Source organism: Condylura cristata, unplaced genomic scaffold (assembly GCF_000260355.1).
Source record: "Condylura cristata isolate star-nosed mole 26May11 unplaced genomic scaffold, ConCri1.0 scaffold00030, whole genome shotgun sequence".
Classification (NCBI taxonomy): Eukaryota; Metazoa; Chordata; class Mammalia; order Eulipotyphla; family Talpidae; genus Condylura; species Condylura cristata.
Window position 1 is genome coordinate 24,913,167 of NW_004567131.1, and position 14,489 is coordinate 24,927,655.

The 14,489-nt window shown below is 44.4% G+C and overlaps 1 protein-coding gene across 4 annotated transcripts in view; it reads left to right on the forward strand.

The window, feature by feature from the left end:
- KIAA1217 (KIAA1217 ortholog) overlaps window positions 1-14,489 on the forward strand; it is a 396,114-nt gene that overhangs the window by 259,513 nt on the left and 122,112 nt on the right. For all 4 annotated transcript variants that reach the window (XM_012731298.1, XM_012731297.1, XM_012731301.1 and 1 more), the window contains exon 3: window positions 10,247-10,445. In XM_012731298.1, coding sequence (XP_012586752.1) covers window positions 10,247-10,445 — 199 coding nt within the window. The remainder of the gene's footprint in view (window positions 1-10,246; window positions 10,446-14,489) is intronic.

Below are 14,489 nucleotides of genomic sequence, written 5' to 3' on the forward strand. Positions count from 1 at the left end.
ATAAATCTTTACAAAAAAAAAAAAAAAACACTTACGTGGAGTCCAGTTTTAAGTGCCTTAAACTTAAGTTGCTGTTGTGGTGTCAGAACTACAGGTGTGAGGGCGCCTGTGCAATGTGCAAGCCCAGGGGACACGGGGTGACTCAGCGAATGAGGCCTCATCTGTGTGCTCAGGACATAGGATAGGACCCAAAAGCAGACACACGGAGAGAAATCAAAAATATTTAGAAGAATTTACTTACCTAGGGAGTGAGACTAGGGAGAATGAATGGATGAAAAGGGGAAAAGAAACTTTAAGTAGCCAGATATAGTCTACCTCACTCAGACAGGCTCTGCTAAGCAGAAAGACCAGAGAGCACGTGGGAGCCACAGATGGTGAAGAGGGCAGCTCCCCTGTTCAAGGGGTTCAGACTGTTGCCCAGCAGCTGATTCGTCCCTCTGACACCTCCTTCAGGAGTGAGAAGTCCTGCTCGGAGTCCTCACCTGTGGCTCCTGCCTTTCATCCTGAGCCTTGTATTAGAAGGAAACCAAAGCACTCCAGTTTGCTTGCTATCAGATTTTTGAAATTTAAACTCTTCATAAAAAAGATACAAAGGTTAAATGTATGATCTGCATGTCCAGCATTTATCTGATGGCTTTTTGACCCTTCTTTTTTAACAGTATTATTTTGAAGTCAAAGTCCAAGCAATTCTGATTCTTACAAAAATTTGTTATGAAAATGCATCTCTTTTCCTGTATTTCCCATGAATTCTGCCCGCATTTCAGGGGCCATCTCTAAGGGGAAAGGTCTCTTACCTAAAATCTAAGAAAGAATGTACAAGAGAAGTCAGGACTGAGTTTTATTGTCTTCAGGCCTCCATACATGACAATCCTTGTGAGTTCTAAATATTTTGTGAGAAAGCCCCCCTTTCCCTGACCCACTCTTTAAAAATACCATGATCCTTCAATTAATTTTCTGATTTATTATACAAGAACAGTATATTTTAATTTTAGGAAAATAAAGAAGAATATATGTTTCTCTTGATACTACCATATAAAGAAAACCAATGCTAATACTTGGGTGTATGACTTCCATTCGTAAGTCATAAAAAAAGTCCTTTAAGACATCTTGATTATGACTGCACAAAACTCCATAGTAAAGCTAAATTGTAATTTGGTAACCAGCCCTTCTAAATTCTTTCTAGATTTAGTTATTCTATTAAAGATGTAATAAGTACAGGTTTACTCCTTCAGAGTCTATGAATTATCACTTCTGAAATGTTTATAAAGCAAGTCAATCAGACTTGGCTCCAGAAATTACTGAGAAATTGAGAAATGTATCCACTTCCTATTGAGAGATTATCTGTCCTGGGTAGCCCATCCAGTCTGATAAGCTGGCTAAGGTTTCTGAACCTTCTGGAACTCATAGCAATAGCAACTGCCTCATTTCCCATGGCCAGGAATGGCGCACAGCTCCAGATTCATCTTCTAAATGTATTCTAAGCCTGATCTAAGGGGAAGTCTTCAAGGTGCACTCAGAATCACAAAGATACTGATACCAACCCTTCCTCTGGGAAGATCTTGGAACAAAAGGACTTGGCACTTTTCCCAGGAAGTTGGAGATAGCTTAGATGCTCCATAAAGTTTTTGTTTGTTGCCAATGACTATGAGAACAAAAAAAATTAATAACATTTCAAAAATTATTCTGACACACAAGTAATTTAAAGGAGAGTTATCTGTTTTAGGCCCTAAAGGAGCATTCTTTTCTGCACAGAGGTGTTCCTGCCTTTTGTTCTGTGGCATCCACAGGAGGGGGCTTTGCGTGGTGAGGGTGGGATGCAGCGTGCTCCGCCCTGTGCTCCCAGCTTCATGCAGTGCCTGCTTCACCACAGCAGCCTCTGCATGGGCAGTTGATGGGCGGCAGTGACCACTCAGCATCACGGTCTTTTCTTTCTGATCTTATAATGAAATCACTCACAGTGAAGGAAAATGTGGTAACAAAAGACACAGTTGTATTTTGCTCTGCTGCTGAATCATCTGATTTTATTCCAGACCAAACATCTTTCTGTTTTCACAGGTGAAAATCATGAAAAATGTCTGGGCATTCTTTTGGTAGAAAGAGGGAGGGAGGGATTGAAATATTATCCTTGAAGAACTAGGGTATAAACTGAGTTTATCAAGGATAATTCATCAAAATAAATGTCAGAGATATTGCTTCTCTTTTGTCCAAGTTGGGACAAGGAAATGCTTATTTCCAGAGTTAAACTTAAGGTAGGAAAGACTTCTGAGGATCTCAGATGCACACAGCTGGAAGTTGGCATTACATTGCCTTCTTGTTACATGGCCCAGAAGTTCCTGGTAACTGGTCAGCCTGTCACATGTCCACAGACTGCCCGCCCTCACTATGTGCTTGCAGTAACATCAGGACCTTTAGCACTGGGTACAAGTTTTATTAAAAACACAAACTGAGGGAAAGCACTGCATTATGAAGCTCTCTGAAACCACTGCAGCACGAGTTTGATCCCCAGCCAGGGAGCTGACCCACATGGTGCAGCAGACTTCTCCTGACCCACTCACTGCTCCCTTCAGCAATGTACTCTGCCTGTTCTGTTCCCCACTCTGTCTCTGGTGAATCCTCTCACCCACCACACCTCTGGCTTGTCCCAGTTCTGTAAGCATAAATAAATACATCTTTTTAAAAAATAATACAAACTGACTTATTCTCCTCTCAGCCTTTAGTACCAGGCCTACCCAAAAGTTCCACAATGGTTATAAAACCAAGACGGTTTCTCTATATGTGTCCCCCCAGTCTCGCAACTACCTGTCATGATCCAGACTGGATATTCTCAGTCTGCCCTCCAGAATGGCATCAGCCAATGCACAAGAGGGATTTGGGCTGAAGTTTTGTTTGTCTGGTCACCAGTCACAGAAGTTGTGGGAAGTAGCCAGAGCCATGAGGACATCAGGGCCTGCAGCTTTAGATGCTCACCTGGTGGCATCCCAGGACTCTCCCCAGAATGGCAAGTGACTAGCCCAAAAGGCGAGGGTCAGCCTGAGGGGCGCTGTCAGGACAGGAGGCAGGATCCTGTCACGATGAAGGGCTCCTTTTCTTTCTTCCCAATCCTAGTCCTAAGCCCAGGACAGGCCTTAGACTTCAGAAACAAGAAGAGGCAAAAAGGGAGGAAAAAGACTACACTGTGGATCATGGAAAAGACTAAACAAATTTAGAAGCATAAACTTTCTTTTCTCCTTTTTAAAAAAAAAAAAAAAAAGATTATTTATACATACAGATCCGGGGTACAGGCTAGAGGTGTAGGGGTGGTGAGAGGATTCACCAGAGACAGAGTGGGGAGCAGAACTGGCTAAATGATTAAAATACACTGCTGGGGGAACAGCAGGCAGGTCACAGGTCTGCTGGGATCGAACTCAGCTGAAGTGACTGCTGTTAGATTCCTAGTGCTGCGCTTTAACCTGTTGCGGCACCAGGGAGTCAAAATTCTGAAGTCAGAATTTTGACTCGGTTTGATCTGTTTCACAAGAACATAAGAAGGGGTTCATGTGTCTGAATGTTGTGATTAGATCGGCCAGATCAGTTAATGAGTTTTAGAATAGTGAGTCACTCCAGATAAATATATTTGTATGTGGGAAGCTCCATTATATTTCAGAGAATTCTGAATTCTGAAATTCTCTGAAATATAATTAGAAGGAAGCAAAACTTCAGTAAAGCCAAGGTGAGTTTTCATTTCAAAATATTTCTGATCTGAAGTGAACTGCCTGCTAACTAACTAGCCAGGGACCCCATTGTTCCCCACAGTTCAATAGTATATAAAACACTTGAAGCTTTCATTTTCTCGAGCATTTTCTCAGCACTTCAATTTAGAGTTTAAAGGGCCAGAAATGTGAATGAAAAAGCATCAATAATGCTTTCACTCACTTTTCGTTGGTTTTAGTTTCCAGCAACAACAGCATTGCAAAGAAGAATACATTTGCTCCGCTGGCATAATGCTCATGGTGAACATTTCAGCAAATATTTGTTCATGAGGATACAATGCATGTCGTCTGCCTGGCTTTTAAAATTTAATGTGTTACATCTACATTGCATGCATGTGAGGACATAAATGCAAAAAAAGCCAAGCTCTTTAGTGCTAACTGACTACATATTTCTATAGAGCAATTTACCCCAATGTTCGGGGATAAGTGATTTGAAGGAAATCTCAGTAAACTCAACTTTTCTGGATGGTAGGGCTTTATTTCCCCTTTGTGGGGTATGCATCTTAGTTAGGAAATTCTACCCGTGAAAGGATTAACTATCAGCTGGTTCAACTTCTGGTCTGAGAAAACTATAATTTCATAAGGTTACTTATGGCCCAGTTTTTTTTTTTTTTTTTTTTGGGTAAAACTGGAGCCAGCATCTCAGATTCCTGAGTGTAGACCCTCGAATCCTCCAGCCTTGATCCCCCAGCTCCTTCACTTGCTGGAATGTTGGGCAATTGCTGCAATTCTGTTTTCTCGATGTTATCAGTATTATGAAGTTGTAATGAGGATTAAGTGACATTACATGTCAGTCACCTAGCACAGTATGACAAATGTTTTCTTTTTCCCTCATCTCTTCACTGGGCAGAGACTAGCCTCAGAGAGCCTGTCTGCCCACGTTGCAAACAAAGCAGAAGAAAGGGCTACCTGAAGACAGTTATTCCAGCACCTCTCGGTAATGGACAGTCCTCTTTGAAGACTAGAAAGGTTGATGGGGTTTAGGGTCTTGGTTATACAAGCCACCCCTTCCTGCCTTATCCCAAAGGACTTTTTTCTTGAGTTTGTAAGTTTGGGTCACGTGATGACCTGGGGGGCGGGGGAGATCTAGAGGACTGTGATAGAAGCAAAAGAGATTGGTGGAGGTCACAGGTCTTTGGGAGGCAGGAAGGGCAGTCAGCCTCCAGAAGCTTGAGTTCTGCTTGGTGGCTTGGGGAGTGTTTCCAGCACCTGCTGCTTCACTCGCCTTCTCCAGTGGAGGGCAGCTCTCTACCCAGCAGGCTAGGGCTGGGGCGCCAGATGCCTCACTGTCACTGACGCAAGATGATTTAAGACCAAGAAATGGGTTGGTTACACTAAAGCTAAGATGAGAGCTGTAAATCCCCTCCTAATGGCTTTCTTTGCAGGCCAAATTTGAAATTGTCTGAGTATCCTGAACACCCGAACACCCCTTTTTGGATGTTAAAATATTTTTCCTTTCTCGTTGGCAGGAAACCACATAGAGGAGCCAACAGAGAAGGCATTTTTGTAAAATGTATGTTTGTAAAATAAAATCTTAGCCACTCTACATTATCCCATTTTCTATAAATTTTGAAAAGAAATTTTAATGTGTGAAATATAAAGTAATGGGCGATGTATCTGAGTAATTTAGTTTTCCTGATGGTTATTACTCATATTGTAAGTGGGTGAGCATCACAGCAGCCTGGGTAGAGTAGCAGCTTGAGTTGGTGTTTGTCAGTGATGGCTTGCAAGCACAATAATCTCAGACTAGTTTAAGAACAAAAATGGAATTAATTGGGAGGAGTTGCAAGCACAATAATCTCAGACTAGTTTAAGAACAAAAATGGAATTAATTGGGAGGAGTTCACCAGAAGTACCTCACAGGCTACTGGAGTCAGAACTGTAAAGTCCAGAGCCCAAATCACCCTTGATCCTTCAGGCCTTCCCTCGGGGACTCCGGTCTCTCATCTCCACCTTCTTCTTCTTCTTCCTTAATTATTTATTTACTTATTCTTTTATTTATTTATACATACGTACAGAACTGGGGTACAGACCAGGGACAGTGAGAGGATTCACCAGAGACAGAGTGGGGAGCAGAACAGGCAGATCGACGAAGTACACTGCCGAGGGGAGCAGCAGTAGGGTCAGGAGAGGTCTGCCGCGCCATGGGTCCCGACAGAGCTGGGTATCGAACTCACACTGAAGCAGCTGTGGCTAGCTTGCAGAGCTGCATCCTAACCTGTTGTGCCACCAGGGAGGGCCTTCTTCTTTTTAAAAAAGATTTATTTTTATTTATTTATGCATTTAAGAAGTGGGTGTGGGTAAGAGGTGCAGGGTGTATGTGAGTGTGTGCGCGCACGCGCGAGAGAGAGAAAGTGGGGAGCAGAACAGGTGGGTCTACTGAAATTCACTGCTGAAGGGGGCAGGGGCAAGACAACAGAGGTCTGCTGTGCCATGTGGGTCACAGCCCTGGCCAGGGGTTGAACTCGTGCTGCAGTGGCTGGCCATAGCTTGTTAGTGCTGAGACTTTGAGCCACAAGGAGGCCCTCATTTCACCTTTCTCTGTTGTACCCTCGTGTGCATTTCAGCCACCGCTTCATGTGACTTCACATTTCAAGTTCTCACTAGACACTAAGATCCCCTCTTTCAGCCCTGCATTTCCAGGGAGAGAATCTGACTGGGCCAGCCAAGGCCAGGTGACTACTATTTGATCAGGTCATCCAAAACTGAGCTGGGAGCCGGTGACTGACCACACATTAATGCTCAAATGTTGAAGAGTGAAAGGGGGCCACTGCTAATCATTGCTCTAGGACAACAGTGATGTGGCAGGATAAACCCAGCGAAACTGCAATGTCTGTTTGTCCTGCATGTGAGCCTGGGGGCTTCAGGGGCTTATCCATGTGAACAAGGACTCTCTCAGAGAGAACAGATATTTTGTTTGGAATCAGGAACACTTCCTAATGTGGCTAAGTGTTAAGTCAGATAAAAAGGGCATTTTTTCCATGTATTCTGCCTATTGAAAAAGACAGGAGATAGAATCCTGCCAAGAAGATGCCTATAGAGACAAATTAGTGCTCTGCTGCTCAGGTAATGTATCTGTTAGTCAGCTGAGAGAGCAAAGAGAGACATCAGGTTCCCATGCCTTAGGGTGTGTGGGGGGAAGCTCCCGGAAGGAACACTTGTCCTTCCTTCTCATCCTGTAACCTCCTGAGTGCCTTGGGGAGCTGAGCTCAGGGTGTCCTGAGTGAAAGGGGGTTACTACTGCTAATTACACTCGGACAACAGGTGCAAGACAGAGTTGATCCAGGGAAACTAGTGTATGTTCACACTGTTTATGGGGTGAACTCACCCTACTCTTCCTTTTCTCCCCTACCTATCCCTGGATGTCAGCAATTGTTCCCTCAGGCCCCTTCTCTGTTTACCGTGACAAATCTTGTAACTCATCTTGTCCAACTGTTACATCTATATTATCTTTCACCCCAAAATTCACATCAGACGTGTGTGAGCACAGAACCATATAAGCACAGAACCTTAGACCCCCCTCTTCCAAATGCTTTTTGACTTTCTTTTTCATAGATCAAATCACAGAGTATCTGACACTCATGTCAGCAATTTCCATTGTCTTTCCTCTGCACTAAATGATGTCTCAGCAGCGAGCTGGCATCTGAGGGGAGGGGACAGTTTGAGGAGATTGCTAATACGCAATGGTAGTTTGCAATGAGAGTGAATGTCATAAAAAAGAGAGGAGTTTATATTTGGAACTGAGTAGCTGTGTACAGGAAGTTTAAAAAAAGAGATTTAGCCCTCACATCTTTATTTTTATATGTACTACCACCACAATGATCCCGAACAAGAACGAGCGATTTGATTTTGATTTTCTTCAAGGATTATTGCCTTTTGCAATGGGAAACAACAAGTCATCCAAGGCATCGTGCCTGCCGTAGGCTGCAAAGATGATGACCCAACAGCCCAAGTTATAAATGCAGCCATGTTGCTTAAAGTAATGTTATTTCTTGACTATTTTGCTAAATTGAGTGTCTCTTCTTTTCCTTTTTAAGTCAGGGATGATAGTCTTGATAGTCTTGATAGTCTGCTGAGCATAGTAATTAGGTAACTACTTCACTGAAGACCATGTAAATATCTAAATCTTGGTGAGATGGGCAATAATTGAGAAGTGATTTCCTAGACAAATAATACGCTTAAGGAATGTCAAAGCTAGATTCCAAGCTTCATAACAGAAGCAAACTTATGGAAAACAGATGTGGGAATATGCAACTTGGGGGCTTGCACAGAAAAATTAACTCAGAGACAGTGTCGTGGTGGACACACAGTTCATGGATGACCTTTCTAGCCATGTTCTCGCCATGTCTTGATTTAAAAGTTTTCTTGTGGGCACTCAAGGTGGCCACCTCTCAGACTCCGCATCCCAAAGGTAAGGAGGTCCAGGGGGCCTGTGCTGACCTTTTTCCTGTTCCTTCTCTGGAAAGGCCTGAGAAACACAGCAAGGTGCAGGGATCTAGATAATGCAACTGTGCTCCCACCGAGAGGGCTCTCCTTGTACTTTCAGCAAGAAAGAGAAGGGAAAAGACGCATTTCACCTTCCAAAAGTTCCCTGGAGTTGACACCCCCAGGGCATTTTTCTGAAAGAGCTCTGAGGCAAAGCTGAAGCAGGACCAGCTATATCATTTTTAGTATATTTTGCGCTCTAAAAATTTCAAGTCCATCACAGCAGATCATGAAGCCAACATGGAACACTTTTTCTTTTTTTAAAGACTTATTTATTTTTGCATACAGAACTGAGTTGCAGGGGTGGTGAGAGGATTCACCAGAGACAGAGTGGGGAGCAGACCGGGCAGATTGACGAAGTGCACTGCTGAGGGGAGCAGTGGGCGGGACAGGAGAGGTCAGCCCGCGCCATGTGGGTCACCTCCTTGGCTGGGGATCGAACTCCTGTTGCAGTGGCTGTGGATGGCTTCATAGTACTGTGCTGTAAACTGCTGCACTGCCAGGGAGGGCCCTCTATGTGGAACCCTTTTAAGTGCCCAGCCCTATCATTCTGCACAGATTGTTTACTCCCTCAGGGCCATCTAGTCCTCAAGGAAGCTTGGTGCATAACTTCAGAATATTGGCATCCTTAGGAAGAATAATGTACATTAAAGAAAACAAATACACATACAAGCTGGCTACCACACACTGTCTGTACCCCACCACCACCCATTAGCACCTTTGGCATTTTAATAAGCAAAAACTTACCTGCCTGGTTAATTCAGATTAGTTTGCCCGGAAGCTACCTGGAATCATGTAATATAAGTCAGCACTGACAAGCAGGAGTAGGGAAAGCGAAGGTAATTCATTCACTCACACTAATAGCCCAACTGCTCACCCCCTCTCTATGACCTTCCACATGTAAAATCTCCAACCTCCCCAGAGCCAAAGTGATCTAAAAAAAAAAACACTGCATGCAATTCTGTCCACTCCCCAACTTCCCCTGACTAAAATACCTCTAGGGCAGTTGAGTATACAAGGTTTTCCAACCCAGTACCCAGTCTGTGTTATGCACTCTAATTACACTTTGAACTTATCCCCAGGGTCTCTCACCTGACTAGACAGGTGAGGGCAGGGCAACATTGTTCTGTGCAATGTTGTGCCCCAACACGTAGCAGCACAGTTCCGGGAACACAGTAGGTTCTCAATAGGTTTCTACTGAAAGGATGAATGAATGGACCATGTAATTCATATTTACACAAAATCGTAAATACCTGCTGTCCTTCACTACTTTCACCAATTAGTTTCAAAGTTTGCCATCAGGCAGCATGTCTCTGTGTGCATCTCCCCCAATGCTCACCTGGTAGTCCACTTTCAAAGAATGTTAGTGACAAATAGGCCATCACATTCGGTGAATAGAATAGGTTGAAATCTTTCTAACCCATAGCTTCCTGCCACTACTGTGTAGAAGCTAAAAGAGAAATTCAATTATGTGTGGTTTGTGCCATTAATAGTTTCTGCTAATTGCATGATAAGTAATAACCAAAGCGACATGTTATGTTACTTATGGTATTTCTGCCTCAAAAAAAAAAAAAATCAACAGTTCCCCTTGCAGTATTTGTTTATTGATTTTGGAAACGCCATGGTACACAACTTTGGAAGTATTGGTTGTGTTTACTTTATGCTGATGTGAGTGTATCATCCATGATAGATATATACAAGTATGAATAGTCTTATTTGTTGCGATAACAATTGTTAGAATGTAGCCAAAGGAATTGATTGGCCATCATTCTTTTCTCTAGAGTGACTTGTACAGTGAGATGTCCAGTGAGAAAAACCTTATGGAAAACTCAGGAAAAATATTTTATCTTAAAGTAACCTTCACACTGATACTTTGACCCACAAAATTTAGTTCTCTATGTCCAGTCCTTCCAGTGACATTTTCCTCTTTGCTATGCTGTCTTTTCAGATTCTCAGATCTTGATAGCACTGAACATATTTTAACAACAGCCTACTTTCCCACTTTCTTTCAGACAAGAAGCCCCAAACTATCTCACAGTCCTCAACCTCCCAGTCTGGGTGACCCAGTGGAGCATTTATCAGAGACATCTGGTGATTCATTGGAAGCCATGTCTGAGGGAGAAGCTCCAACTCCTTTTTCCAGAGGCAGCCGGACTCGAGCGAGCCTTCCGGTGGTGAGGTCAACCAACCAGACGAAAGAAAGATCTCTGGGTAAGACTCAGGTTCTCATTTCTCCTTTCCTATCACATGTGTGTATTTTTATATATACTGCTGCATCAGAACGTTGACTCGATCTTGATTTGTAAAAACACAAGACTCAGAGACCATTTATCTATACTAAGTGTTGAGGATGTACCAGAGGAGAAAGCAGCAAGTTCACACTGTCTTTTGGCTGGGCACATTCCACACTGGCATTGGTCAGCCACTCCTGCAAGGATTTGCAGGGTTTTTTCATGGTCCTTGTGTAGAGAAGAGAAAGGGGCAGATTGCAGGATGAGCACCCTCATTTTTCATGGAACTTCCTCCCAAGTCTCAGAAGCCGGGTAGGTGGGGTATGAACAGCTAGAGGAAGAGGTACAATTGCAGCCAACACCACCATGATTGTAGCAATAGCCATAACGATAGGACTGTTCTCGCACCTAAGGATGGCATAGCTTTTCCTTTGGACAAACCCTCATAAAAACCAGGAATTCTTTCTGCCTTTCCTGCTGATCTGCTTTTTCATCATATATCACTATCTTACTTTAAAAAAAAAATATTTTCTCCTCCTTTAACAAAATGTATAGATCTGAGGATTTAGACCTCTTTGCCAACTATGCTGGTGTTGCTTTTAATGAATGTGGTTAGTTAATCAAGGTTCCGACTCGGTACCTTTGTTTGCATCAGAAACAGTGCCAACCCAGAGAAGCCTTCAGGTTTTATCCCTAGATTTACTCTGTAAATCTAGTAAAATGCATTGCTTGAAGAAGAGAAGATATGGAGAGGTAGCCTGATTTTGCTTCCTCAATTGCAGATGACAACCCTAACATGGTGGGTTCAGATGTTGTCCGGGAAATAAAAGAACCTATTTGCATTATTGATAATGGTTGTTAACATGAAGTTTCATATATACCATCTTAGTTTAATCACCCAACTTCCTCATTTTACAAATGAAAGAGGAAAACCACATGAAATTTCCCTGATGTGAGGTCAAATAATTACATGATGAAAAGAAGAAGTCCAGACTTCCAGATCCTATTTTGCCATTCACCAGTGAAGGCAGGGGAGCAGGCAGGAGAGGACTGCACCCCAGGGCCATTTGGCCAGGGCAGGGTCAGGATGCACAGCTTCCACAGCTGGGCTTTCTGTCTGAGTTACAAGAGCCTTGTGTTCTCTCAGCCCACTCATGCTGAAGCCGAAGTGCAGGGATCAGCCAAGGAATGGAATTTCTCCTTTGTGCTTTGCAGGAAATGAGTGTTGCTCAGGTCTGTGTAAAAATAGCCTCTGCCTTGCAAAATAAAGTGAAGATAAAAACAAATGCCTATGCAGCTTCCCCCATCACTTTGAGCCTGTTGACAAATGAACCCCCTCTGGCCAGCGGAATTCCCCCTCTTTCCTGGTCCTCCTCTCTGGGCACCCCAGTGCTGTTGGCCATGCAGGTACATACTGAAGGTGAGAGGCTGCAGCAGCTGTTGGGTTCGGTGACCCCGTGTTTTCTCATGGGGTGGCTGCACTTCAGCAGAACCCTAAGCAGTCAGAGTCACAGCAGATTAGGAAATGCATCCAAGGTGCATTTTATTCCTTAAACCCAGGCAGCCTGGGTTTTTCACAACCCCTGGGTGGAAACAAAGACCAGAGTAAGAGGAAGGAGAGAAATGAGAAGTTTGCCCAAGCTGGAGCACTGTGGTTCCGGAAAATGAGGCTGGAACTGGGCCGATAGGGTTGGCTCTGTCCTTGACTGCCTCTTTGTGGCTGATTCGGGAATGTCCACCCCGCTGCACCTGGCCTCCTGGCATAATTCAGTTGAGCCTATTTGAGAAACAAACAGGAAAGTGTGAGTGAGGGAGTCTGAGCACAGTCTGCCTGCCAGGAGCCTTGCTCGGCCTTGTGTTCGGGAAAATCCCCTCGTGCCTGGTTTTATTTAACACGCAGACACTTGCTCTTGGGGAGGAAGAGCAAGCTCCCAGAGCACGCGGCCACCGACGGGAGGGAGGGTGTATCCATGGCAGAGAGGGCAGCAGGGGCTGTGGCCCCTGGGGCCAGAGGCTGCAGGCTGGAGACTTTGAGCTGTGACTTTCCACACACCAACGCCGCCCTGGTGTCATTTGCGATCTGTACACTGTCGTGTTAGACATTGGTCCACAGAGTTTAAGATCCCCGCTGCAGTTCCTGTTGAGACTGTCTTTATAATTTTCAGATTGTTGATCATGGGTTTTAGGTGGTTTTTGTTTTTTTTAAAGATTCATTTATTTATGCCTACATAACTGGGGTACAAGCCAGAGGTGCAGGGGTGAGACGATTCACCAGAGACAGAGTGGGGAGCAGAACAGGATGACTGTTCAAGTAACCTGCTGAGGGGAGCAGCGGGTGGTCAGGAGAGATCTGCAGTGCCATGTAGGTCACCTCTGGGCCGGGGATCGAACTCAGCAGAAGTGGCTTTTAGCTTCTTAGTGCTGTGCTTTAACCCGCTGCGCCACCAGGGAGGGCCCTCTTTTTTTTTTTTTTTTTTTAATTATGACATTAAAATGTAGTTATCTTGGTTACTGACTTTTAAGGGAACTCTTGAATTTTGCTCAAGGAGGGTACCTCACACTCTTCATTCCAGGGGCTGCTCTGGGGTCACCCTAGAAATGACACACACCTTGGCGTGACCTCCAGAATACCAGAATCAAGCAGCCCAGACCCTGTCACTCTCATGCACATGCGCAATGTGCCGCTCTGTGAGCTCATCCCCATCGGGCAGTGAAGCCTGGAGACCTTGGCTCTCTGACTGTGGCGGGCCAGGACTGGACACACTCCAAACTGCTCCATTCCCTCATGGGGCTGAAACTTCCCCACCCGTCAGGCAGCCTGAGCCTGGAGATAAACCTGCCTATTTAATAATTTTTCCATTTGAATAATTCGTCCTGTCTATTAATTTAGAGTATTTCTGGGATAGGAGGAAGGCGGGGAAGCTGGGCACGGTGCATATCCAGGAGGAAGTTAGACCTCGTTGGTGTCTCTAATGTTCTGTGGCTGCTGCAAGATGCGAGCTTTTTGTTGGGAGACGCACCTGTGGCCGCCACACGAGGCACACAAGTTCTCAGTGCTGAAGGCCAAGCAGCCATTCTTAGATAAAGAAAGAAATTTGCTCAGTGGTTTTGCTTTAGATCAAGTTCGAGTGGCCTGGGCTCCCTACTGGCTTCACCCATCTGGAGACCAAATGAAATTCTTCTCAGTGGCATTTATGCCATTTCTCCATCCCTGTCTCTTTAGTGAAAACAGAGATCAGGAAAAAAAGAAAGTCTTTTTAAAAAAAAAAAGTGAAGCCATTTTGCAATAGTTTGGTTTTAGAAAAATCCACATGCTGGTGTGAGGTCTGGGTCTCCATGATGGCGTCCTTCTCTTTAGATCACTGCGGTCTTAGAAGTGCCTGTCTGGAATGCGACCATCAGCCAGGGCTGGTGTCTGGCTGCCCACACTAGCCCTTCGGGGAAAGGGGAGCCGCAAGATGTTCCCACCCTTATATGTGCCCTCAGGAATTTGAAAATAAAACTCATGTGGAAACAAGAACAACAGCACAATTTTCTTCTCGCGTTAGCTAGTTGCCTTTGTTGACCATATTCTGAGTGGTTAGCTTAAGAAAAGAGACTTCCTTGCCCAGCCCAGGAGGCTGGTGTTGCCATTTCTCTTCTTCATTGCCTTCAACACTCAGAAAACAGCTAAGAATTAATTTTTTAAGGTTTATTTATTTATGCTTACAGAACTGGGATACAGGCCATAGGTGTGACGGGTGAGAGGATTCACCAGAGACAGAGCGGGGAGCAGAACAGGCAGATAGACAAAGTACACTGCTCGTGGGAGCAGCGGGCGGGTAAGGAGAGGTCTGCTGTGCCATGTGGGTCACCTCTGGAGCTGGGGATCGAGCTTATACAGCAGTGGCTTTGTAGAACTTCTTAATGCTGTGTTTTAACCCGGTGTGCCACCATGGAGAGCCCAGAATTATTTTAAACAAGGGAGTATTTTAGACTCATTGACAAAGAACTTTTACTAAGTCATGTATAGTTGAGTATCTTT